General features: G+C 44.6%; 1 protein-coding gene across 2 annotated transcripts in view; it reads right to left on the bottom strand.

Moving 5' to 3' along the window:
• Window positions 1-25,890, bottom strand: part of DNAH3 (dynein axonemal heavy chain 3) — a 207,683-nt gene that overhangs the window by 116,650 nt on the left and 65,143 nt on the right. For both annotated transcript variants that reach the window (XM_050772636.1, XM_050772637.1), the window contains exons 19-25: window positions 22,245-22,336; window positions 16,707-16,821; window positions 12,108-12,224; window positions 10,817-10,996; window positions 8,434-8,570; window positions 3,717-3,918; window positions 1,551-1,643 (exon numbers count right to left, since the gene is read on the bottom strand). In XM_050772636.1, coding sequence (XP_050628593.1) covers window positions 1,551-1,643; window positions 3,717-3,918; window positions 8,434-8,570; window positions 10,817-10,996; window positions 12,108-12,224; window positions 16,707-16,821; window positions 22,245-22,336 — 936 coding nt within the window. The remainder of the gene's footprint in view (window positions 1-1,550; window positions 1,644-3,716; window positions 3,919-8,433; window positions 8,571-10,816; window positions 10,997-12,107; window positions 12,225-16,706; window positions 16,822-22,244; window positions 22,337-25,890) is intronic.

Below are 25,890 nucleotides of genomic sequence, written 5' to 3'. Positions count from 1 at the left end.
AGGAAGCTGGAAGCCATCATTCTCAGCAGTCTAACACAGGAACAGAAAACCAAACACCGCATGTTCTCACTCATAAGTGGGAGTTGAACAATGAGAACACATGGACACAGGGAGGGGACTTCACACATCAGGCCTGTCAGGAGGTGGGGGGCAAGGAGAGGGAGAGCATTAGGACGAATACCTAATGCATGCGGGGCTTAAAACCTAGATGATGGATTGATAGGTGCAGCAAACCACCATGGCACATGTATACCTATGTAACAGACCTGCATGTTCTGCACATGTATCCCAGAACTTAAAGTAAAATAAAATAAAATTTTAAAAAAATTTTAAAAAAGAAATACAGCCATGCCCATCATTTAAATATTGTCTGATGCTTTTGTGCTACAAGGGAAAAGCTACAGTACCCATTTACTATACATATGTATCTTATAACATTATGTTGTATACCTTAAATATGCATAATAAAATTTATTTTTAAAAATAGTTGCTTTGGGAATGTGGCCTGCAGAGTTGAAAATATTTACCATCTGGCTCTTTACAGAAAAAGTTTGATCTGAGGATGAAACTTGATAGATTTGATTTGGATGAAATAATTTCATACCGGTAACTGCTTTTCTTTAATTTTTGATTCAGAGCATGTCATAGGAAAAGGGATTGGTCTTTCATTTTACAATGCAAATACTATTTCAAGGGACAGCAGGCTCAGTCCCTAGGACTTTAGTGTGAGGGTGTTGAGTATTGCTTTGTTCTGTGGGTCCTGGGAATAAGAAAGTAAGAAAGTTAGTCAGTTGTCTGGGAGCAGTGGCTCATGCCTGTAATCCCAGCACTTTGGAAGACCGAGGCAGGTAGATCATTTGAGGTCAGGAGTTCGAGACAAGCCTGGCCAACATGGTGAAACCGCATCTCTACTAAAAATACAAAAATTAGCTGGGTGTGGCAGTGGGTGCCTGTAGTCCTAGCTACTTGGGAGGCTGAGGCAGGAGAATCGCTTGAACCCGGGAGGCGGAGGTTGCAGTGAGCCAAGATTACACCACTGCACTCCAGCCTGGAAGACAGAGTGAGACTCCATCTCAGAAAACAAAAAAAGAAAGAAAGAGAGCTAGAGTCAACATGAATGTTACTACAGGCTGGGTATCAAGTTATTCTGATAGGTTCTTTTGTCTTAAGGCTTAAATCATACCTGTTTCCCTTAAAGCTTTGGGAACATGAGTTATGCCATTCAGGGCATCTGTAAGGTAAATGAATTATTAAGGGACTCTAAATAGACCTTGTGCCATTAATTCCATTTGACAAAAAGGACTGGTCCGTGGCAACCAGAGGGTTCCAGCTAACCCTCTTCTCTTGCATCACCTGCTTCTAACTGCCAACATCTCACCAGGAGTAGGTTCATTGCCCCAGGGTTCACAGGTAAAGGAAAGAGAGGTGCAGAGGGACAGGTTTTGGTAGAAGGCAGAGCGTCCAACTGAACTACTGATACATGAACCTTCTCCCCAATGTTCTCTTTAGTGCACTAGTGTCCCGGCACGTGTACCCTGATTCTTGTTTACCTTGACATATGCTTCAATCCCAAGTCCAATGACTTCTCGCATACTGGCAAGCATCATCTGCTCCACCTGCTGGAGCCACTTTTCCACCATGCCCTATGGAGCAAGACAGAGAGAGGGTGCAACAGTCAACCAAAGCCCAGAGGGAGGGACAGTGGGTAGAACACAGCTTTCTCTCTGGACATGGCTGGAGGGAGGCCAAAGGCTAGGCACCTTTTCAAGTCAATATTGTCTCTTTCCCAGTTCTCTGTTTTTTTTGACATGGAGTCTTGCTCTGTTGCCAGGCTGGAGTGCAGTGTCACGATCTTGGCTCACTGCAACCTCCGACTCCCTGGTTCAAGCGATTCTCTTGCCTCAGCCTCCTGAGTAGCTGGGATTACAGATGTGCACCACCACGCCCAGCTGATTTTGTACTTTTAGTAGAGACGGGGTTTCACCATGTTGGCCAGGATGGTCTTGACCTCCTGACCTCATGATCTGCCCGCCTCAGCCTCCAAAGTGCTGGGATTACAGACATGAGCCACTGCACCTAGTCTCTCTCTCTCTCTTTTTTTTTAAAAGAGAGAGACAGGGCCTTGTTCTGTCATCCAGACTGGAGTGCGGTGGCACAATCCTGGCTCACTGCAGCCTTGAACTCCTGCCCAAGTGACTCCTGCCTCAGCCTCCTGAGTAACTGGGACTACAGGCACACGCCACCATGCCCGGCTAACTTTTAAATATTTCTGTAGAGCCGGGGTCTCTCTATGTTGCCCAGGCTGGTCTTGAATTCCTGGCCTCAAGAGATCCTCCTGCCTCAGCCTCCCAAAGTGCTAGGATTACAGGTGTGAGCCATGGCACCTGGCCCCAGCCAATATTCTTTATCTGCTTTACACTTATTTTCTGTATTCTCAGAAGCGTATGCCTTCTAAAGGGGAAATAGATTTTTCTTTTTTTTTTTTTTTCAAGACGGAGTTTCACTCTTGTCACCCAGGCTGGAGTGCAATGGCACGATCTCAGCTCATTGCAACTTCCGCCTCCCGGGTTCAAGCGATTCTCCTGCCTCAGCCTCCCAAGTCGCTGGGATTACAGGCATGTGCCACTACACCTGGCTTTTTAGTAGAGACAGGGTTTCGCCATGATGGCCAGGCTGGTCTCGAACTCCTGACCTCAGGCGATCCACCCGCCTTGGCCTCCCAAAGTGCTGGGATTACAGTGTGAGCCACCGTGCCCTGCCCATTTTTAACATGCATTACTTTCATGTCATTTTCTGAAACAGACAACTTCTCGGAAGGCAAATGAAACATCTGTCAGTTCATAAAATAAATTGCATCTTTTAAATGAACAGCTCTGATTCATGCATTATTCCAATGGGTCTCAAACTTTGCTGCTCCTTGAAATCACTTGGAGATCTTTTAAAAATACTGATGACTGACTCCCATCCCTAGACTTCCTGATTTAATTGGTATGGGATGCAACCTGGTCATTTGGATTTTGATTAAAGCTCCATAAGGAAATTCAAATATGCAGCAAATTATTCAGTGTTAGAATTTCAGGTAACTGTAGCTGTTGACTTCAGGTGCTTGTAAGCTAGCTGGTGTCTGCATTGGTAATGTGACTCCTGGTTGCTGCAGTTTATATGTGTGGGTGGCAAAAACAGTTAACAAAGCAAGGCTAAGCTTGCTTGTCTGTTTCCACTTGAGGATGCTGTCACTGAGCAGAAATGGAAGTAATTTATACTTTACTCATTATATAAGGACATATGTATGAAAACCTGAGTTAAGTAGCATTATAGCTCTCATTGATTCTATGATGTTTTATTGATCTTTAAAATGAGTGCCCCGGGAAGCTACCTGTCTAACTGAATCGCTTTCAACTGAACTCTGCACATGGAAATCTAAACAGCATCGGCTGTTTTGATCTGATTCCTGCAATTGACTCCACATCGAACTGGGTGAAAATCCACAAATTTAATATATCATGTGGGTTGCAGTATAATCTCCATCTTAGAGATGGGTACACTGAGACTAAGAAAGACTGAGTCACTTCCCCAAATCTTCAGTCGTTACATTGTGGAACCTGAGTGTTCCATACCCCAGGCAGTCTGGAACTAGAGTCCCAGTGCTTAGCCAATATGCTCTCTGGTTTACTTTGTTATGGAGAAAAGAACCAAAAATGGGTAAGAGGAATTACCTTGGCATTAGCTGGGTAGATTTTCTGGATGAATGGAACAGTTTCTTTTTCTGAGCTGATCATACCTACAATTTCCAGATTGTCTATAAACTCGAGCTTGGCAATTCCTTCAAAGCACTTCTTCAAGTGCGGCTGCACTCGGAGAGGGTCCTTTGTCTCAGACAAGATTTCCAGTAGCTCATCATTTGATAGGAAGAAGAACCTATTTCAAAGCAAAGAAAGATGGTAACTGCGACCTCTTCCAAGAACTTTTTCTAGCAAGGTGATACTCTCTGACAGGTAGTCCATACCTAGGTGAATACCAGCTATGTCCTGCGGTCTTCACAAAGGCCCACCACTCTCTTTTATCACTTTTCATCTGGGGCATGGAAGGTGGAGTTTTGCTTTTCTTAAGAGATGAGGTCTTGCCATATTGCCCAGGCTAGACTTGAATTCCTGGGCTCAAGCAATCCTCTCTCCTCAGCCTCCTGAGTAGTTGGGATTACAGGCATGAGCCATTACATCCAGCTTGGAGATGGTTTTGAATCTGAGATACCAAACTTGATTTAGCTAAAAGGCCAACAAGCGATGGTTTTCTCTAAGAGCAAGAGAAAGAATAAAAGCTGGCATATGTGGGTTTCATAGGGCTGGGGGGTGGGTGCTATCAGCTGAAAAGAGCCCAGGCAGAACAGCAATTCTCAACTTTGCCTGCACTTTAGAATCACCTGGGGAGCTCATACGAAATGCCAGTGCCACAGTCCCACTGCCCAGAGATTCTAATAGAATTGATCTGGGGGTGCGGCTGATGAAATTTGTATTTTTTTAAATTTCAGGTCAGTTCTGATGTCAGTGTTGAGAACCGCTGGGTAGGGGCAGGAGAGAGAGATTTCCTTGTCTTTCCTTCTCTCCATCCATGCAGGAACATTGTACAGGCATGATACAAGAAAGCAAATGTTAATAATGAGCCTACCTACATGCAGAGGCCTCTACCATCTTTCATTTTATTTATTTATTTATTATTTATTTTGAGACAGGGTCTTGCTCTGTCACTTGGGCTGGAGTGTAATGGTGCAATCATAGCTCACTACAGCCTCGGCCTCCAGGGCTCAAGCAATTCTCCCGCCTCAGCCTCCCAAGTAGCTGGGACTACAGGCGCATGCCACCACGCCCGTCTAATTTTTGTATACTCTGTAGAGACGGGGTCTTGCCATGTTGCCAAGGCTAGTCTCGAACTCCTGGGCTCAAGTGATCCATCCACCTCGTCTTCCAAAGTGCTGGGACTATAAGGGTGAGCCACTGCACTCGGCCCTCTACTATCTTTTAAAGATAATAAGACAATTTCATCTCTTATTCAGGCCTAAAAGCAGCAACAATAAACCTTCAGAAAATGTCCAGTGTTCAAACCTGTACTGTGACCATCAGGCTGATGGAGGGATTTTGTGATTATGGTCTTTACCAAATATGGTGGATTACAAAAATGGCCACGATATTTACAGTTCCTCTCATCAAGGAGTGGAGTCTGTTTTCACATTTCTCAAACTTGAGCTGGCTCTGTGTCTTGTTTTGGCTAAGAGAATGTAAGAGAACACGAGCCTGTGCAAGTTCTAAGCCTAGGCATCAAGAGGCCATGATGCTTTCACTCTTGCTGCTCTTAGGAACCCTGTGACCACCACCTTATAAATAAACCCAGGCTAGTCTTCTACAGGATAAAAGACATGTGGCCCAACTACCTGTTGCCCAGCCAGTAGGAAGCCAATGACCAGACAAGCAATTAAGGATGCTGACTGATGGCTAACTGCAGTCATGAGTGAGCCCCAGTGAGACCAGAAGAACCACCCAGTCAAGCCCAGCTCAATCTGCCAACTTACAGAATTATGAACTAAATACATGATTGTTGTTTCATACTTCTAACTTTTGGGGTCATTTGTTATTCAGCAAAGCAAATGAATACACTGTATCTACAGTGTTGAGCAAGTAGAAAGAGTAGTAATTATCTGTTGATGACCAACTAACCAATATCCAATGAGATGTCAATCTCTCCCACTCCCAAGTGATCAAATGGGTGATCAAATGGGCGATCTCTATGGATATGCACTCCCTCTATCTCCATCATGTGCTATAACGAATAAGGCTCAATGGCCATAACAGTAATAATAATATATTTGTATAATTTAAAATTAAAATCTTTGTTTAGCAATCTGTATTTTCAAGATGAAATTAACTTAAATTATGTGGCTATCAAAAACATTCTCAAAGTGTTTGCTGAGAGTATTTAATTTTATTTCATAAAAATGCATAAAGAAATATCAAGGTATTTGTGTGTGTGTGTGTGTGTGTGTGTGTGTATGTGTGTGTTTAACTTAGGGAAAACGTGTGGCTCAGAGAAGTTAAATGGTTGAATATCTTATCCAGACTTCCTGGGTATCAATTCTAGCTTGATCATTTTATCAGTCTTATATCTTTGGGCAAATCATTATCTTCTCATTTATAAAACAGGGACAATAATAATGTTCCCAAACTCATAAGAGTATTACAAAGATTAAATTAGTTAATAAGTGTAAAGCACTTATTAGTAGAGCAGGGTCCTGGTGTAAGGTAAATGCTATATTAGTGCTATTATTCATATTTTTTTTGAGAGAGAGTCTCGCTCTGTCACCCAGGCTGGAGTGCAGTGGCGCCATCTCAGCTCACCGCAATCTCTGCCTCCCAGGTTCAAGCGATTCTCCTGCCTCAGCCTCCCAAATAGCTGGGATTACAGATGCCCACCACCATACCCAGCTAATTTTTGTATTTTCAGTAGAGACAGGGTTTCATCATTTTGGCCAGGCTGGTCTCGAACTCCCAGCCTTGGGTGATCTGCCCACTTTGGCCTCCCAAAGTGCTGGTATTACAGGCAGGAGCCACCACACCGGGTCTATTATTCCTATTTTAATTAGGAATAACAGGAGTGGGTCTAGAACTAGAAACCCAAACCTCAGGTGTTTCCTGAGTTTAATCTCTTCCCAAGCCTTATGCTTCTAAACCAGGGTCTCTTCCACTATAATGTGTTATCCAATACAAAAGCTATTAGCCATATGTGGCTATTGACATTAAAAAGTAATATCAACTAAGTTAAAAATTGGCTTCCTCAGTCACCTCAGCCACATATAAAGCGCTCAGTGGCCACTGGTGACTAAGGGCTACTGTATTAGACAGTACAGACAAAGAACATTCCTATCATTGTAGAAAGTTCTATTGGATAATGCTGAATTGAATAAATACCAAAGATACTTCTGAGTTTATTTATTTATTTATGAAATAGAGTCTTGCTCCATCGCTCAGGCTAGAGTGCAGTGGTATGATCTCAGCTCACTGCAACCTCTGCCTCCCAGGTCCAAGCAATTCTCCTGCCTCAGTCTCCCAAGTAACTGGGATTACAGGTGCCCCCCCACCACACCTGGCTAATTTTTGTATTTTTAGTAGAGGCAGGGTGTTCACCATGTTGGCCAGGCTGGTCTTGAACTCCTGACCTCAGGTGATCTGCCCCCTTGGCCTCCCAAAGTGCTGGGATTACAGGCATGAGCCACCGTGCCCAGCCATACTTCTGAGTTTCTAACAAATCACTTTTTTTTTTTTTTTTTTGGTAAGCAGCAGGGAACTAACTTTGTGTTCACATAAAGAAACACTAAAATTTATGTTTCTTAAAGGTAAATTAGGATCAAACATCCTAATTGGGGTCAAATGACATGCGGTGACCGTCAATGGTGAAGTAGTCATGGATAGATTATTAGGAATGTCAGGAATGAGAACTCACCTTTCTGAAACTAACCTTCTCCTTTTTTTTTTTTTTTTTTTTTTGGAGACACGGTCTGACTCCGTTGCCCAGGCTGGAGTGCACTGATGCAGTCTTGGCTCACTACAACCTCTGCCTCCCAGGCTCAAGTGATCCTCCTACCTCAGTCTCCTGAGTAGCTGGGACCATGGGCACACACAACTAGGCTGGCTTATTTTTTGTATTTTTTTTTGTACAGGTGGAATTTCCCCATCTTGTCCAGGCTGGTCTCAAATTCCTGAGCTCAATCAATCTTCCTACCTTGGTCTCCCAAAATGTTGAGATTACAGGCGTGAGCCACCATGCCTGGCCTGGAACTAACCTAAAACTTCCTTGACTTTTATGCAGAAGATTGGTTTTTGTGGGGGAGGAAAAGAGTCAAATATGTATAAGCATACCTACCAGAAACTACAAAATTTGATGGTATAAAAAATGGACTGATGTTTCTTAAACACATAGTCTAGGTGCTAATGTTTTTACATGTGTTAGCTCATTAATCTGTACAACAAATACATGGAGTAAGGGCCATTACTATATCCCAGATTTACAGTGGGAAACCTGAGGCTTGGATAGATTTGCTGGAGGCCTCAAGACTACTAGGTAGAAAAGCTGGGATGCCAAAGGAGGTCTGTTTAACTCCAAAATCCAGGCTCATAGTCATGAATACTCTACCCCCGTATAATTCGGAAAAATAACAGTGTTGGTCTGGACAACGTGTGCATTTGACACCCACTGGTGTCCATTCAACCTCACACTAAATAAAGACCGTGAAGTCATGCACCATTCCTGAAAGCTGTCTTGGAGAATGGAAAACCAGGAAAGAGTATAGACTAGATTGGTTGAAGTCAACTCTTGGTATGAAAAATGGAATTCTACCTACATATGGGGCAAGAATGTAATTCCAAGTAAAAGAACAATGCTGGATACCTGGGGAAGAATAGTCTCTTCTTCTCCAAGTAATTATTCAGCCCTTTCTGGATGTCCTCCAAGAGAAAGTTGGCTTCTTGAAGCTTCTCGGCCATCCGTGGCTGGTCGGCTGCCACCAGAACCCTGTTATCTTTCACCTGGGTTCCATTAAAAAAGGTGAGACTTATCACGAGGTTTCCAAGTTCTGACATTGGTCATTGTAATGAATGTGTGACCTATCAACTGACAGCACTCCTTGTCCAGCTAACTGCCTCCTGATCCGCTTCCTAACTGCACAGGGGTGAATGCTCATGGAACATGACCTTGTTCCTCTGATCAAGGTTGACTGGGCAGGGATTGGGTACCTGAAACCAATCAAGCCCAATCATATTTTAACCCAGGGAGTTTAGAATCCAAACCATGACATTCTATACTAGTCTGGGCTGAGTGAGGATTATGTCTCTCTGTGTGATGGAATGGTAGAGCAAGCTAGTCTTGAGAGAGAGAGAGAGAGGGGGAGAGAGAGAGAGAGAGAAAGAGAGAGAGATGGGGGGGGAAGAGAGAGAGAGAGAGAGACTAAGGCAAGGCCAGGAAAGAGGAGCTGAGATCAGAGAGATGGAAGGAGTTCCTAAGAGAAGAGGCTTCTGGGTTCTAGATGCATCTTTTGTGAGGCTTGGCTGCGCTATCTGGCCTTGCGTTCCATGAGACACTAGTTTGGTCTTTTCGTTCCGGCTATCCTGAGTTGGTTTTTGTCACTTGCACCCAAAGAACCTTAACTAATAAAGAATTGGCTTATGCTGGTTGGACAATCTAAATTCCCATTTATCTCACCCTCGCGAACAAAGCAAGGAAGATAAATTCCCTTGCAGCAAAATCTTTTTAAGTGCACCCCAATTTGATCACACTTCACTTAAAAAAGGAAAATGATTTGACCTCATAAAAGATGCCACTAGGTGCCTTGCACACCCAATGAACTTACCATCCTTCAAGGCTTGATCCCAACGTTCCTGCTTTAGAGGCCTTCCTTGACACCCTAAGACAACCAAATCACTCTTCTGTATTCTAATAACTATTTGTATATTACTCTTTTTTTTGGGTGTGGGGGACAGAGTCTCCCTCTGTTGCCCAGGCTAGAGTGCAGTGGCGCAATCTGGGCTCACTGCAACCTCCGCCTCCCAGGCTCAAGGGATCCTCCTGCCTCAGCCTCAGAATAGCCAGGATTACAGGTGCATGCCACCATACCCAGCTAATTTTTTATATTTTTAGTAGAGACAGGGTTTCACTATGTTACCAAGACTGGTCTCCAGCTCCTGAGCTCAAGCGATCCACCTGCCTTGGCCTCCCAGAGTGCTGGAATTACAGGTGTGAGCAACCGCACTTAGCCAAGGCAGCAAATTCTATGAAGACAGAAATCATATTCTTGCCACCTTCAAGTATTTTCTGATTTCCAGTATAACACTTGGGTCATTGTAGGCACTGAATAAACATTTGTTAAATAACTGCGTAACCAAATGTGGATAATTGTTGGAATTCTAAAAGGATTCTCAAGCTATAAAAGTGTTATTACATTATCCTGCAACAAATAAAACCTCATAAGAAATGACAGTTAAATAATACAAACTGCCTATAGTTACTGCTTGGGAAGTGGGATTCCAAAAGGCTTCTACTTTCTATGTTATGTATTTGTATTTGCTTTTTTTTTTTTTTTTTAATTTTTTTTGAGACAGAATCTCGCTCTCCCAGCCTGGAGTGTAGTGGCACGATTCCAGCTCACTGCAACCGCCGCCTCCTGAGTTCAAGTGATCCTCCCACCTCAGCCCTCCAGGTAGCTGGGATTTCAGGCATGCACCACCATGCCTGGCTAATATACGTACATACACACACACACACACACGTATATATACACACACGTATATATACACACATATATATACGTATATATGTATATATACATACATATGTACATACATATATACATATACATATATACGTGTATATATACACATATATACATACATATACATATATGTGTATATATACATGTATATATACACACACACATATATACATATATACATACACACACACACACATATATATATATTTTTGTATTTTTAGTAGAGATGGGATGTTTCACCATGTTGGCCAGGCTGTTCTGGCACTCCTGACCTCAAGTGATCCACCTGCCTTGGCCTCCCAAAGTGATGGGATTACAGGCACGAGCCACCGCACCAGTCATATGTTTGCATTTTTAATAATAACTTTTGAAATTAGAAGAAGATACAAAAAGATTGATTTTCCAAAACTCCAGTTCATTTATAAGTTTCAAGGAGGGTGACTAGATGCATAATGAGGAAACATTTGTATTTCTGCTGGTAAGAGTTATTAGGGTATAAAAACTTACCGCTTGAGACATAAGTGATTTCCAGTAACTATCAACAATGCCAAATTTCCTCCCCTCTTCTGGCATCTGGGCTATGATGTCCTCTGAACTGAAGATTGGTTCCAGGTACAGCCAGGTGGCTTGGCATTTCAACCAGGCATCCAAATTGTCTTGTATGCGAATTAGCTTTTCTTCCCATTTCTGTGAATTTAGCAATTCATATCTGAATCATAAACCTGCCACTCTGCATCACAGGCCCATGGACCAAGCAAATGGATGGAGTCATGCATTTATTCATTCAGTCAGTCACTTGTTTAACAAATAATTATTGACGTCCCCCTGTTCTCTGGTCACTGCTCCAGGTGATGTGAACATAGCAATGAATGAAGCACACAAGAACTTTGCCCACTGTGGAGCTCACATTCTAGCAGAATAATTATAATAGTTATATACATAATCTGTGACAAGCAATGGTCTAGTGCTTTAAGTATATGGAACCAATTTAATCCCACAGCCTTACCAGGTAGATGTGATTACAAACCGCATTTTCCAGATGTAGAAACTGAAACACAACAGTTTAGTAATGTGCCCAAGGTCACATCCCTAATAAGGAGCAGAGCCAGAATTCAAACTCAGGTCATCTGGCTTCAGAGTTTGTGTCGTTAGCCCATATCACTGCTACAAACAATGAGCACAGGAGGCCAAACCCCTACCTTCAGGTAGCTTACATTCTAGAGTACCATAGCTCATAAGATGCTTCCCAAATGCATGTGTATTTGGTGCATTCAAATCTCATCTTCTCTTTTGGCAGACAGTTGCAAAGGCTCAGCATACCATATGCTTACTTGGATGGTTATTGCTTTCAGTCTTTTGTCATTAATTAATCAATGTATTTATTTTTGAGACGGAGTTTCACTCTTGTCGCCCAGGCTGGAGTGCAATGGTGCGATCTCGGCTCATTGCAACCTCCGCCTCCTGGGTTCAAGTGATTGTCCTGTCTCAGCCTCCCAAGAAGCTAGGATTATAGGCACCTGCCACCACGCCTGGCTAATTTTTGTATTTTTAGTAGAGACGGAGTTTCACCATGTTGGCCAGGTTGGTCTTGAACTCCTGACCTCAGGTGATCTGCCCACCTCGGCCTCCCAAAGTACTGGGGTTACAGGTGTAAGCCACTGTGTCATTTATTTATTTATTTTTTCCAATTAGGACAAGGCAACTTTCTTTGTTAACTGAACTTGAAAACCTTTCCCCTCCTCTGAGAAACGCAGGGCTAATGAAACATCTCAAAGCATTCAACTTCATTTCCTCTTACCCGGCATTCTGCTTCTATTGGTTTGACGAATGGGGAGCCACACATGGTCTGCGTCTTTATCACGTGATCATCGAGTAGCATTTGAATGTCATCAATTGCACACAAGATGCTTGTATCCTGTAAACAAAGACGCCCCACCTTGTCAAAATTGTGAAACCTCCCCATTTTTCTTTTCCTTTTTAAAAAATATATTTATTAGAGACAAGGTCTCTTCACCCAGGCCTGAGTGCAATGGCTCGATCCTAGCTCACTGCAGCCTCAAACTCCTGGGCTTAAGGGATCCTCCTGCCTCAGCCTCCCAAGTAGGTAGGACTACAGGCATATGCCACCATGCCTGGATTTTTTTTTTTTGTTGTTAAGACAGAGTTTCACTCCTATTGCCTGGGCTGGAGGGCAGCAGCGGAATCTCAGCTCAGTGCAACGCCCACCTCCTGGGTTCAAGTGATTCTCCTTCCTCAGCCTCCCGAATAGCTGGGATTATAGGCAAATGCCACCACACCCAGTTAATTTTGTGTTTTTAGTAGAGACAGGGTTTCACTATATTGGCCAGGCTGGTCTCAAACTCCTGACCTCAGGTGATCTACCCGCCTCGGCCTCCCAAAGTGCTAGGATTACAGGCATGAGCCACCGTGCCCAGCTTGGATTTTTTTTTAAGAGATGGGGTCTCACTGTTGCCCAGGCTGGTCTCGAACTCCTGGCCTCAAGCGATCCTCTTGCCTCAGCCTCCCAAAGTGTTGGGATTACAGGCTTGAGCCACTGCATCCAGCCACCTCCCCATTTTTCATGCTGATCCCTTAGGACCTCACAGCTCAGAACTCCACTCTCATGGGGTAGGAATCTATGTCTTGCAGGGGATAGGACTTCTACTTTCTTCCTTGAAAATGTTATTAAAGATATTTAGGCTGGACAAGGTGGCTCATGCCCGTAATCTCAGCACTTTGGGAGGCTGAGGTAGGAGGATTGCTTGAGCCCAGGAATTCAAGACCAGCCTGGGCAACATAGCAAGACCCCATCTCTAAAAAATTTTTTTTAAAGACATTTATTGTCCACCCCCTTTGCAGAAGTCAAATACAGTCTAATCCAAGACTCACAGATAGAATTTGCTGGAGAGGAAGATTTCTGCCCCTTTCCCTGTGTTCCTGCTTCTCCACTTGCTTTCCTGGCTCTCCTTTCCCTCCGGTAGGAAGATCAGCTGCTAATCTGACTAGTTAGGCCTAGACCTGCGGTTTCCACCCTGTGAACTGAAGTGCCCTGGGGCACCGCAGCCAACTCAAAGTAAATGATTGTGGTTATTTAAAAATAAAATACAACCATTATTTTTTCTTTTAATGTAGGTGTATTTTTTTCAAACAGTGGCTGAGTTGTTAGAGCATAAATCCTTATTAAATTGTTTGGACCTAATTACTGCATAAACAAAGCTATTAGGTATTTCTTTTGGCCTAAGGGCACTGTGAAAAAAGTACTTAGACACAAAGGCATTGTGAACCAAGAAAGTTTGGGGACCTCTGTTTCATTTATTTATTTATTTATTTTATTTATTTATTTATTTATTTATTTTTGAGACAGTCTTGCTCTGTCGCCTCGGCTGGAGTGCAGTGGCATGATCTCAGCTTACTGCAACCTCCGCCTCCCGAATTCAATTGATTCTCCTGCCTCAGCTGCCCGAGTAGCTGGGATTTCAGGCAAGCACCACCACCCTGGGCTAATTTTTATACTTTTAGCAAAGATGGGGTTTCACCACCTTGGCAAGGTTAGTCTCAAACTCCTGACCTCAAGTGATCTGCCTGCCTCAGCCTCCCAAAATGCTGGGATTACAAGCATGATAGGTGTGAGCCACCATGCCTGGCTTGTTTTATACATTTATTGGGTCTTTTCTGAGACAGGGTCTCCGTCACCCAGGCTGGAGTGTAATGTGTAATGCTGCAATCATAGCTTACTGCAGCCTCAAATTCCTGGGCTCAAGCAATCTCCCTGCCTCAGCTTCTCAAATAGCTTCCCAAGTAGCTGGCCCACATCACCATACTCAGCTAATTTTTTTTTTTTTTTTTTGTAGAGATGGGGTGTTGCTATGTTACCCAGGCTGTTCTCGAGCTCCTGTGCTCAAGTGATCCTCTCACTTGTACCTCCCAAAGTCCTGGGATTGTAGGTGTGAGTTACGAAGCCTGACCAAGTGGTCCTGTTTTACTAGTAGGTAAAGTCTAAGGTGTGCCTTAAAGGCCAGGCCCTGTGGTTGGCACTTTTTCTCCTGGGCCATTGTGGCAAGCAAGCTGACAAGGGTCTGACCCCTGGGGCAGGTTTGGTCTTTCTCGCTCTGTTCTCACTTCTTTCAAGTCTAATCTAGGAGGCTAAATTGGGCCTGGCATGTATTCTCTTATCTATGTTTTACCAGTAGCTCAGCACTGGGAGGTGTGCTGGGCTATTAATAAAGTGGTTTCTTGATCCCCATTTAGCTACTGATCCTTGCCTATAGTTACTTTAGGCAAAAACTCTGCAGACTGGCCAGGTATAAGTGAACTGTTCCCCAGGTTCCTAGCTTACACTCCTCTTGTCACCCCAACAGCCTCTACAGCAGTGTCTAATCCAAGCTGATCATGTAGCCACTCTTCTGAGACCCATGGTGGCTGGGTCACCCTTGCTGGGAGAGGCTCAGTAATGAGACCCTGTGCCCTCAGCTCTCTTCCCTCTCATCGGCTCATGTATAGTTCTGTTGGGGCTCAGAACACCACAATACCCCGAAGCATTGCACCTTGATTTGCTGAGTATTTTGCACTGAAGGACATTGGAAGGCCTTGGAAGCAAGATCTTTCTGTCCATCTTTTTCTTCCTTTCTCCTGCTCCTTTATCTTTCCCCTAAGGCAGTCCATAGAAACTAAACTCCTCTTTCCCGAAGCAAGCCATAAAACCCAGAAATATTACTCTGACCAAGACAGCAGGCCATAAAGAAATTCTCTGAGCAACCTTGTCCCATAGTGGGTCACAAGACCCTTGTTCCGGAGGGGTCTTGCCCTATGCCTCGGAGGAAGGACTGCTACACAGAAAGACCAAGAAGAATCTGAACAGGCAGGTCTCGCTAGGCTTCCACCCAGTCTAGACCATTATACCACACTCTTTTGTTCAATTTCATTTCCATACAGCTGTCCATTCTTCATCAAACCTAAGCCCAAAAATACAGTTTTCCTTGGGTCTTCAGTTTTGAGGGTTCAAATGTCATGTAAAACTTTGAATAAATAAAATTTTAATGCTTTTATCTTGTTAATCTGTCTTTATATTTATAGGAGTATTGGCCCTGAATGACCTTCATGCTAGGTGAAGAAAGGGATCACATCTTTTTATCCCTACAGCTCTTTTAAGCTGAATAGGGAAAGAAGTCACAAGTAGATAATATGCAGCCTGGGGGAGGAGGGAAGCTTGGGAGCTTTTGGTTCTCAATCCACATTGCACATGAGAAAAACCAGGGGTGCCTTAAAAATACAGATGCCTAGGCATTCTGGGAGGGGAGGAGCCAGGAAGAATCCATTGGGAGATTTTAAAGCATCCCAGATGATTCTACAATGCAAGTTTGGAAGCGCTGCTTTAAGAATCAATGGTTGGGCCTGACATGGTGACTCACGCCTGTAATCCCAGCACTTTGGGAGGCTGAGGCAGGCGGATCACTTGAGGTCAGGGGTTCAAGACCAGCCTGGCCAACATGGTGAAACCCCATCTCTACTGAAAATACAAAAATTAGCTGGGTGTGGTGGCAGGCACCTATAATCCCAGCTACTCAGGAGACTGAGGTATGAGAATCGCTTGAGCCCGGGAGGCAGAGGTTGCAGCGAGCTGAGATCACACAGTTGCACTCCAGCTTGGGTGACAGAGCGCGACTCCATCTCAAAAAAAAAAAAGAACCAATGGTCTGCAGGATGTGTGTATCAACCTATTGCCTCCATGATTTATAGCTCCCCCAGAGCTGCAGTTCTCATCCCTACCTCACACTCTATCCCCAAAGCAAGCCAGACCCTAAAGACAGCTGAGCAAACGCTTCAGGGGTATGCACCTTCGCATGCACTGTACAAACTCCTGTGTTTTCTACAAGTGCAAGTGAAAAGAAAGAAACCTACACCCTTACTATTCAAAATTGATCAATATTATCTGGGAGCTTGTTAGAGCTGCAGAATCTTAGGTCCCATCCTGGACCTGCTGAATCAGAACCGGCATTTCAACAAGATCTCCGGTGATTCCTGCAAGCATCGACACCTGAGAAACACTAGTCATTGTCTGCTGCTGTGCTTCTGAGGGGACTGGGAAGCTTTGGAATGGTGTGCAAGCCTGCACCTTCACTGGGAGGTGCTGATTTAGGAGGCTTGCTTGGTTCTTTTGCACTGAGAAAACTTCTTGCTCTGAATCAAAAGGCCTTTCTGATTTGAAGAATGCGTCTCTTTGGTGGTGCTGAGAGGAAAGATGAGCAACACAGAAAGGCAGACAGGAGGAAACAATCAAGACGTGAGCGATTATTCCTCTGTGAGTTCTGTCGCCGTTCTGAATGAATCGTTTCTGTAATCTACTGCATAACAAATGGGGCTGCTTTCAAGTGGGGGCTGCAGTTGGAGTGAGACTCACAGTGTCCCTGTATTTCACGAAGCTGAATGTCACGTTAACCCAATCTAACTTCATTTTATCCAAGTTTTTCTCCAGAGAGTATTCCTTGCTGGCGGCTGCACCAATGGGCTCCAATCTAAAGAGAGAACACAGCAACAGCAACATCAACAGGAGGCAGAGAAGACACATCAAAGGAGAAACTTCAGGCCAGGCGTGGTGGCTCATGCCTGTAGTCCCAGCACTTTGGGAGGCCAAGGAGGGAGGATTACTTGAGGTCAGGAGTTTGAGACCATTCTGGGCAACATAGCAAAACACCATCTCCACTAAAAACACAAAAATTAGCCAGGTGTGGTATGTGCCTGTAGTCCCAGCTACTCAGGAGGCCGAGATGGGAGGATCGCCTGAGCCTGGGAGGTAGAGGTTGCAGTGAGCCGCGATCGTGATTGCACCACTGTACTCCACTCTGGAAAACAGAGTAAAACTCTGTCTCAAAAAAAAAAAAAAAAAAAAAAAAAAAAGAGGAGGAATTTCAGCTCAGTCTTAGGAGAATCTCCAAAAGCCCTTAATTTGACCAAAAAGTTTACTATCCTGCTCTAAGATCTGCCAGCTACCGCCAGTGTTTTGCAGGGTTTCTCACCCTTGGCACCTCTGACATTTTTGGGCCATGTTATGGGTTAAATATTGTCTCCCCAAAAATTCATATATTGAAATTCTAACCCCTAATATCTCGGAATGTAACTCTATTTGGAGAAAGGATCTTTAAAGAGGTAATTAAATTAAAATAAGTCATGAGGGTGGGCCCTAATCCATTATAATTCGTGGCCTTATAAGAAGAGATTAGGACCCAGACACACAGAGGGAAGACCATGACAATTCATAGGGGAAGACAGCCATCTGCAAGCCAAGGAGAGAGGCCTCAGAAGGAACCAACTCTGTCTACATCTTGGCCTTGGACTTTAAGCCTCCAGAATTATGAGACAATAAATTTCTGTGGTGTAAGCCACTCAGTCTGTGGTATGTTGTAAGAGCAGCCTGTTCAACAAAAATTACGGCAGGTCACTATTCTGAACTGAGCTCCTGCACTAGACCCCAGCAGACCAGATGAAACCAAAATGGAGTCACTCACGCTAAATGGCATGTAATCAAACTGAATCTTTGAGGAAGGAGATAGATCCCAGAACAGGACAGTTTTTCCTGAAAACAGGAGATTCCAGTCTACCTGAGTCAGAGAATAAGGAAGTTCCCTCTGCTTGAACCCTTATAAAAAAATAACCTGACGTTAATTAATCTTTTTTTTTTCGTATTGTTCTGTTTCCTTATAAAACTTACCATTGTGCTACTGCCCAGTGGGAACTCTCATTCTGTTTTGGAAAACAGAGGCTGCCCTGATTCATGAATCTTGATTAAAAGCCAATTAGACTATAACTAAATTTATTGCTTTGTCTTTTGAAGAGCCCTGGCAAACTGACATAGGCTGAATAATTGTCATGGGGAGCTGTACCATACCTTCTAGGGTGTTTAGCAGCATCCCCGGTCTCTACCCACTAGACGCCAGCAGCAGACTCCCCAGCCCTGTCCCCATCTTTTGCCAGTTGTGACAACCAAAAATATCTCCAGATATTTCCAAGCGTCCCTTAGGGGTGGGAAATGGCCCCCAGTTGAGAACCACTGTTGTAAGGTCACTAAAATAAGACCTCTTCTTTCCATCTTTGTTTATGCCTAATTTGCCCATATTCTGATTTCTTTTTTTTTTTTTTTTTTTTTCCCCAGACGGAGTCTCATTGCGATGCCCAGGCTGGTGTGCAGTGGTGCGATCTTGGCTCACTGCAACCTCTGCCTCCCGGATTCAAGCGATTCTCCTGCCTCAGCCTCTCGAGCAGCTGGGATTACAGGTGCCCCCCACCATACCTGGCTAATTTTTGTATTTTTAGTAGAGACGGGGTTTCACCATATTGGCCAGGCTGGTCTTGAACTCCTGACCGCAAGCGATCCGCCCGCCTCGGCCTCCCAAAGTGCTGTTATTACAGGCGTGAGCCACCGTGCCCAGCCAGTATTCTGATTTCTTATTCAGATTTTGAACCTCTGTTAATTTATGTGATGGGTCTTGCTCCACTTCCCATCCCTTCCCCTTTCAAAAACACCTACTGTTTTCCTGATACTGGGTCCACCCGTCCATGGCCTCTCTGTTCTACAGAAAGGGGCATAGAGGGAGAGAGAGAAGGGGCTAACAAATTCCTTTCTTCTTGTGTCCACATGGAGATCTGGGTCCTAAAACCCAGGTGTGGCAAAGAATTGGAAAGCCAAGTTCTTGGAAGTGGAAAAAGGGACCGTTCTCTCTGCCTCAGCCCTGTCTTTCATTGTATCCTTCAGTGTAGAAGAGACCATCTGATATTTACTCATAGGTCAGGAAACCAACACTCAGAGGAAGCAAGTGACGTCTCCAAAATCACACAGCCAGGGAGTCCTGGAACTGGGTATTGACACCAAATCCCCCTAATTGGACTCCTACCCTAATGTTTCTTCTTCCACCCTTATAATGTGCCTTCTCCCTTCTCTTTCTTAGAAAGAGCAATAGAACTAGGCCAGGCATGGTGGCTCACTCCTCTAATCCCAGCACTATGGGAAGCCAAGGCAGGTGAATCACCTGAGGTCAGGGGTTTGAGACCAGCCTGACCAACATGGTGAAACCCCGTCTCTACTAAAAATACAAAATTAGCCTGGTGTGGTGGCACATGCCTGTAATCCCAGCTACTTGGGAGGCTGAGGCAGGAAAATTGCTTGAACCTGGGAGGCAAAGGTTGCATTGAGCCAAGATCATGCCATTGCACTCCAGCCTGGGCAACAAGAGTAAAATTCCATCTAAAAAAAAAAAAAAAAAAAAAAAAAAAAGAGTAACAGAACTAACAGAACTGTTCACATGTGTTCAATTAAATAGGACCAATTAAATAGAGCTGAGAACCCTCATTTAGCCTCGAGAAGGGAGGAAGATTAGGGGCAGAAAATTACAAACAAGGACTGATCAGGACCTCAGCAGTGTGGTCATTGACTTAAATATGGCCTATGAGAGGCGACCAAAATGAGTGTGCTTATTGGGAATAATTAATAAAGGCAGGTGCCAGCCCAGATGAGTATGAGACAAGCAGTCACAAGGCCCAGCCTCCAGCACTCACTGGCTACGTGGCTGTGGCCAAGTCTCTCGACAGGCCTCAGGTCCCCATATGCCTGTATCACAGGCTTTTGGGTTCAATTAAATAAGACCAAATGCTGGCACCAGGCCTCATGAATTACCCTAGATTATGACTTAGAATGCAAATGATTGCACAGATGAGGGATTAATCAGTTTGGGAATTCATGAAATATATCAAGAGTTGACCTCATCCAAAATGTGCTGGAGAAGCGCATTAACTATAAGCTGTGATGAAGCTGCATTAACTGTGGTGTGGGTGGAATACATGCGATATCACACCTCCCTAAACGGTGGTGGCTGAGTCTCCAGACATGGAATCAGTTCAGGTGACATGCCTTTTCTCCTAATCCTAACTCTAATCTGTTTCTCATGTTACAAATGGAACCACAGAAGTAAACAACTTAGCCAAGTGCTTCCACTTCTGAATTGGTCACAGTTGAACATGTATGCGTGGAAAGTATAAGAACAGCTGTATGTTTTTTTGTTCACTCGCTGTCTCCGGAGAGGGGTTTACTTTTTTGGCGGTGAAGGGTCATGGTTAAGGCCCGCCTGGTAATGGAAGCCTGCTTATGTTCAAATCTTGATTCTTTCCTAAGTGAAATGTTCGTTATTTCAGTTGCTAGCTGTGATCAACAGCTAATAATCTGAAGTCTATTTCCTCATCTGTAAAATGAGAATAATATTAGGACTGTAGGACCTAGGACACTAGCTTTTTGTGATGGATAAATGTGTTAAGGTCGGGCGTGGTGGCTCACGCCTGTAATCCCAGCACTTTGGCAGGCCAAGGCAGATGGATCACCTGAGATCAGGAGTTCAAGACCAGCCTGGCCAACATGGGAAACCCCATCTCTACCGAAAATACAAAAATTAACCAGGCGTGGTGGCGGGAGGGAGCCTGTAATCCCAGCTACTTGGGAGGCTGAGGCAGGAGAATCGCTTGAACATGGGAAGCGGAGGTTGCAGTGAGCTGAGATTGCACCATTGCACTCTGGCCTGGGTGACAGAGTGAGACTCCGTCTCCAAAATAAAATAAAATAAAAATAAATAAAATAAAATAAAGTTTCTAGTAGCCACATTTAAAAAATATTAAAAGATATAGGTGAAATTAGTTCCAATAATGTACTTGATTCAATATATCCAAAATATTATCATTTCAATATTAATCGATATTAAAAATTGTTAGGTATTTTGCATTCCTTTTTCTTGTAGTATGTCTTCGAAATCAAGCCTGTATTTTATACTTACAGTACATCTAATTCAGACTAGCTGCACTGTAGGGGCTCAGTGGCCACACATGGCCAGTGGATGCTGCTTTGGACAGTGCTGACCTGGAGGATTTGTTAAAATGCAGATTGCAGGGCCCATCCACAGAATTTGATTATGTGGGTTGGGTGGGCCCTGAAAACGTGCCTTCTAGCTAGTTCCTAGCTGATGCTGATGCAGCGGGTCTGGGTGCCACACCTGCCTAACAGGGTCTCCAGTCCAGGCAATGTAACATCTCCCCACCCATCACCCTGAAGGAGGTGTGGAAAAGCAAGCAGGGTCCTGAGAAGCTCTGTTCTAGAAATAGCATTCAAATAGCAAAATTCTCACACACACAAACTCCAGGGGAATTCGGAGAAGGGAAGAAAGCAAGAGAAAAGACCTTTTTTTTTTTTTTTTTTTTTTTTTTTTTTTTAGTTAAGATAGAGTCTCACTCTGTCGCCCAGGCTGGAGTGCAATGGCTCACTGCAACCTCTGCCTCCTGGGTCCAAGCCATCCTCTGGCCTTAGCTTCCTGAGTAGCTGGGACTACAGGTGTGTGCCACCGTGCCTGGCTAACTTTTGTATTTTTAGTAGAAATGGGTGTTTCACCATGTTGGCCAGGCTGGTCTTGAACTCCTGACCTCAACTGATCTGCCTGCCTTGGCCCCCCAGAGTGCTGAAATTACAAGCATGAGCCACGATGCCCAGGCGAGAACAGACTTTTTCTTGTAACAGGTTTCATACAGTCTTAAAGCTCAGAGAGCGTTATTGCTTTGTTTGTTTAAAGAAGAGGAAACTGAGGTACAGAAAGGTTGAATGGTTTTGCCCCCAATCACTGAGAGCTGGGCTTGAAGCTCAGGTTCAAAAAACATTAAAAAAAAAAATTCCCTTTGAAATAAAATCCATGACTCAATTTTCTAGTCATAACCCATCAGCAGTTCTGCAGCTAAAAACAGAAGCTTCACCAATACGAGTTGAGAGTTGGAGGTAATTAAGTAGCCTTAAGCCACCCTACGCCACAAGGAAAAAAATAAAATAAACAGCCTTATATGGGGCCAATCAGATCACTGTGGGAACTTACAGATCCTTTGACCAAAACCCTTCCTGAAGGAGGGGATAAGCCCTTACTTTTCAACGAATTTGCCGAATCCAAATTCGAGCATATTTGAGAGGCAGGTCGTTTCGGTGGGCTTTATCTCATAGCCGACAATCTCACTGATCTGCAAAGAAAAGAGGAAAGCAAGTGTTTATTGTTCAAGGCAGTGCTGTCCGTAGAACCTTCTGTGATGATGGAGATGTTTTTTTTTCTGCACTGCTCAGCACAATAGCCACAAGCAGTAGGTGGCTGTTGAGCACCGGAGATGTGGCTAGTGTGACTGAGGAACTTATTTTTAAATTAAATTAAAAAATATTTTTGAGACAGAGTCTCACCCTGTCTCCCAAGCTGGAGTGCAATAGTGCCATCATAGCTCACTGCTGCTTTGACCTCCCAGGCCCAAGCAATCCTCCCATCTCAGCCTCCGCAGTAGCTGGGGCCACAGGCACACATCGCCATGCCTGGCTAATTTTTAAATTTATTGTAGAGATAGGGTCTTGCTGTGTTGCTCAGAGTGGTCTCAAATTCCTGGCCTCAAGCGACCCTCCCACCTCAGCCTCCCAAAGTAGTCGTATTACAGGAGTGAGCCACCACACCCAGCTGATTTTAATTAGACAGGGTCTTGCTCTGTTGTGCAGGCTGAAAAGCAGTGGTGTGATCGTGACTCACTGCAGCCTTGATCTCCCAGGCTCAAGTGGTCCTCCTGCCTCGACCTCCTGAGCAGCTGGGACCACCAGCATACAGCACCATGCCTGGCTAATTTTTTTCTTTTTTAAAATTGTTTTGTAGAGATGGGGTCTCACTATGGTTTCCAGGCTGGTCTTGAACTGCTGGCCTCAAGCTATCCTCCCACCTTGATCTCCCAAAATGCTGGGATTACAGGTGTGAGCTATCATGCCCAGACCCTTTTACCTTTTAAAATGTGGCTGCTAGAAACTTTAAAATTATTGGCTGGGTGCAGTGGCTCACTCCTGTAATCCCAGCACTTTGGGAGGCTGAGGCAGGCGGATCACATGAGATCAGGAGTTCAAGACCAGCCTGTCAAACATGGTGAAACTCTGTGTCTTCTAAAAATACAAAAACTAGCCGGGCATGGTGGCGGGTGCCTGCAATCCCAGCTACTTGGGAGGCTGAGGCAAAAGAACAGCTTGAACCTGGGAGGCAGAGGCAGGAATCAGCCAAGATCGCACCACTGCACTCCAGCCTGGGCAACAGAGTGAGACTCCATCTCAAAAAAAAAAAAAAAAAAAACACAAATGGCTCACGTTATATTTCTACTACTCACAGAGGGCCAGTTTTGGCATCTATCAGTGCAGTTTCTCCCTAAGATCAAATGTTACCTTGTTCCATCTTTTTTTTTTTTTTTTAACAGTTAAATTTTTATTATTTTTAAAATTTTTCTTTTTCCATACTTTTTTATTTTTTTGAGACAGAGTCTTGCTCTGTTGCCCAGGTTGGAGTGCAATGGCGCAATCTCGGCTCACTGCAACCTCCGTCTCCTGGGTCCAATGATTTTCCTGCCTCAGCCTCCCAAGTAGCTGGGATTACAGGCGCACACCACCACACCCGGCTAATTTTTGAATTTTTAGTAGAAATGGGGTTTCACTATGTTGGCCAGACTGGTCTCAAACTCCTGACCTCAGGTGATGTGTCTGCCTCAGCCTCCCAAACCGTTGGGATTACAGGCCTGAGCCACCGTGCCTGGCCAGACCAGGAGACTTTTTTAGATAGACAAAGCACAAAAGCAAGGAACCCAGAAGTAGTTACCGTTGAAATAACGGTCTTGGAAGACCAACAGTGTTATAGGCACATGATGAAAAAATAACCAAAATAACACTAATTGCAAACAGGACATCAGAAATGTACCTTAGTGTGGTGATCCAAAAAGCCTTTTAGATCTGTGGCTTCCATTTTGCTTTAAACCGCAGTAGCGACCCCTTTGCTGTTATCTATAAAGTCTGTGCCCCAAACATAAGGCTCCAACTTTTTCTGCCTATGTTCTGTAAATGACCAGAACCCCCAGCCTGGCTTCAGAAGACCCAGCTTCTAGACTTGACTGCTACGGGTGGTTCATCCTTCAGATCCCCCTGCCAGAGCCGGCATCCATGGCAGTGGATCTCCTAAGTTAGGCATCAGGGCAGAGAATGACATCCCCAGGTGTGGGGCTCTCCCCGGGGTGGCCTGTGGTGTGACCTATATACACTGTAGGGAGGAATGGGCTCTGCATAGGGGCAGCCCGGAGAGTATCTGGGGCCCCTTGTCCTTTCTGAACTTGCCTCTTAACTGCTCAGCCCACCGGGCTTCCATTTAGGTGCTCACTCCTTGGGAGCCACTGTCCTGGGGCCTAGCTCCCTGGCCCCTCTCACTGTGGTTTACTGCCCCCTACTGCCTGCTCCCTTCCTCTGACCGGAACTTTTTTGCCTTCTTGACTTCCAGGCTGAGTCAAATAGCATAGAAAAATTCCAACCCCCTTCCCCACCACCAACTAGCCATCTGACAACTCATCTCTCCAAGTCTCAGTTTTCCTATCCGTGAAATGGAGATGATAATAATCTCCACTTCAAAGGCTGGTTTTAAGGATGAAATGTGAGAATCCAAATAAAGTATGCAACACTGAACCCAGCACCATAGCTGGTACTCAGTACATTTTCAATATTATCATTATTATTATTTTATTATCATTGTAAGAAATATTTTTCCAATCATTTAAGTGGCCCATAAATGAGAATTATGAATGTCTAGGAATGGTTAGAATGTCTTTATTTATTTATTTATTTATTTATTTATTGAGACAGGGTCTTGCTCTGTCGCTCAGGCGGGACTGCAGTGGCACAATCACAGCTCACTGCAGACTCAACCTCCCAGGCTCAAGTGATCCTCCCACCTTAGCCTCCTTAGTAGCTGGGACTACAGGCATGCTGCCACCATGCCTGGCTAATTTTTTTGTATTTCTTGATGGGGGTTTTGCAGTGTTGCCCGGGCTGGTTCTCAGACTCCTGGGCTCAAGCAACCCACTTGCCTCAGCCTCTCAAAGTCCTGGGATTACAGGTGTGAGCCACCGCACCTGGCTGGAATTTTTTAAATTTAAATTTAATTTTAAATTAATTAATTTTTTAAATAGACGGGGTCACACTACATTGCCCAGGTTGGCCTCAAGCTCCTGGCCTCAAGTGATCCTCCTGCCTCGGCCTCCTAAAGTGCTGAGATTAGTGGCATGATAAGCTACCACGCTTGGCCTGGGTGGGATTTTTTGAGTGCCCACGTACGAGAATAGCATCATAGAGGAAGCACCAGGCGGAGCAGATGGCTTTCCCAGCCCTGCGGCATGTTCTCCAAACGCCATCGACAAAGACACTCTTGATAGTGCCATCTCATAGAGAAACCTGGCACTACCAGAGGCTACTGCCCCACCTAAGCTCCCTAACCCCCCTTATCCCCCGATGCAGGTCAAAGTCCTAGTTAGGCTGGGTCCTAGGCTGGGTCCGTAGGGAAAGGCACCCCATGATCACCAACTGACAGCAACTCCCACTCTGCAGATCCCTCTGCTGGGGCGTTTTGAAACCAGAAGTCATGACCAGGCACCGTGGCTCACGCCTGTAATCCCAGCACTTTAGGAGGCCAAGGCAGGAGTATCACTTGAGGCCAGGAGTTCGAGACCAGCCTGGGCAACATAGTGAG

The sequence above is a fragment of the Macaca thibetana genome, chromosome 20 (genome assembly GCF_024542745.1).
Source record: "Macaca thibetana thibetana isolate TM-01 chromosome 20, ASM2454274v1, whole genome shotgun sequence".
Classification (NCBI taxonomy): Eukaryota; Metazoa; Chordata; class Mammalia; order Primates; family Cercopithecidae; genus Macaca; species Macaca thibetana.
The sequence above is the reverse complement of the archived record's forward strand: the minus strand, read 5'-3'. Positions and strand labels throughout refer to the sequence as shown.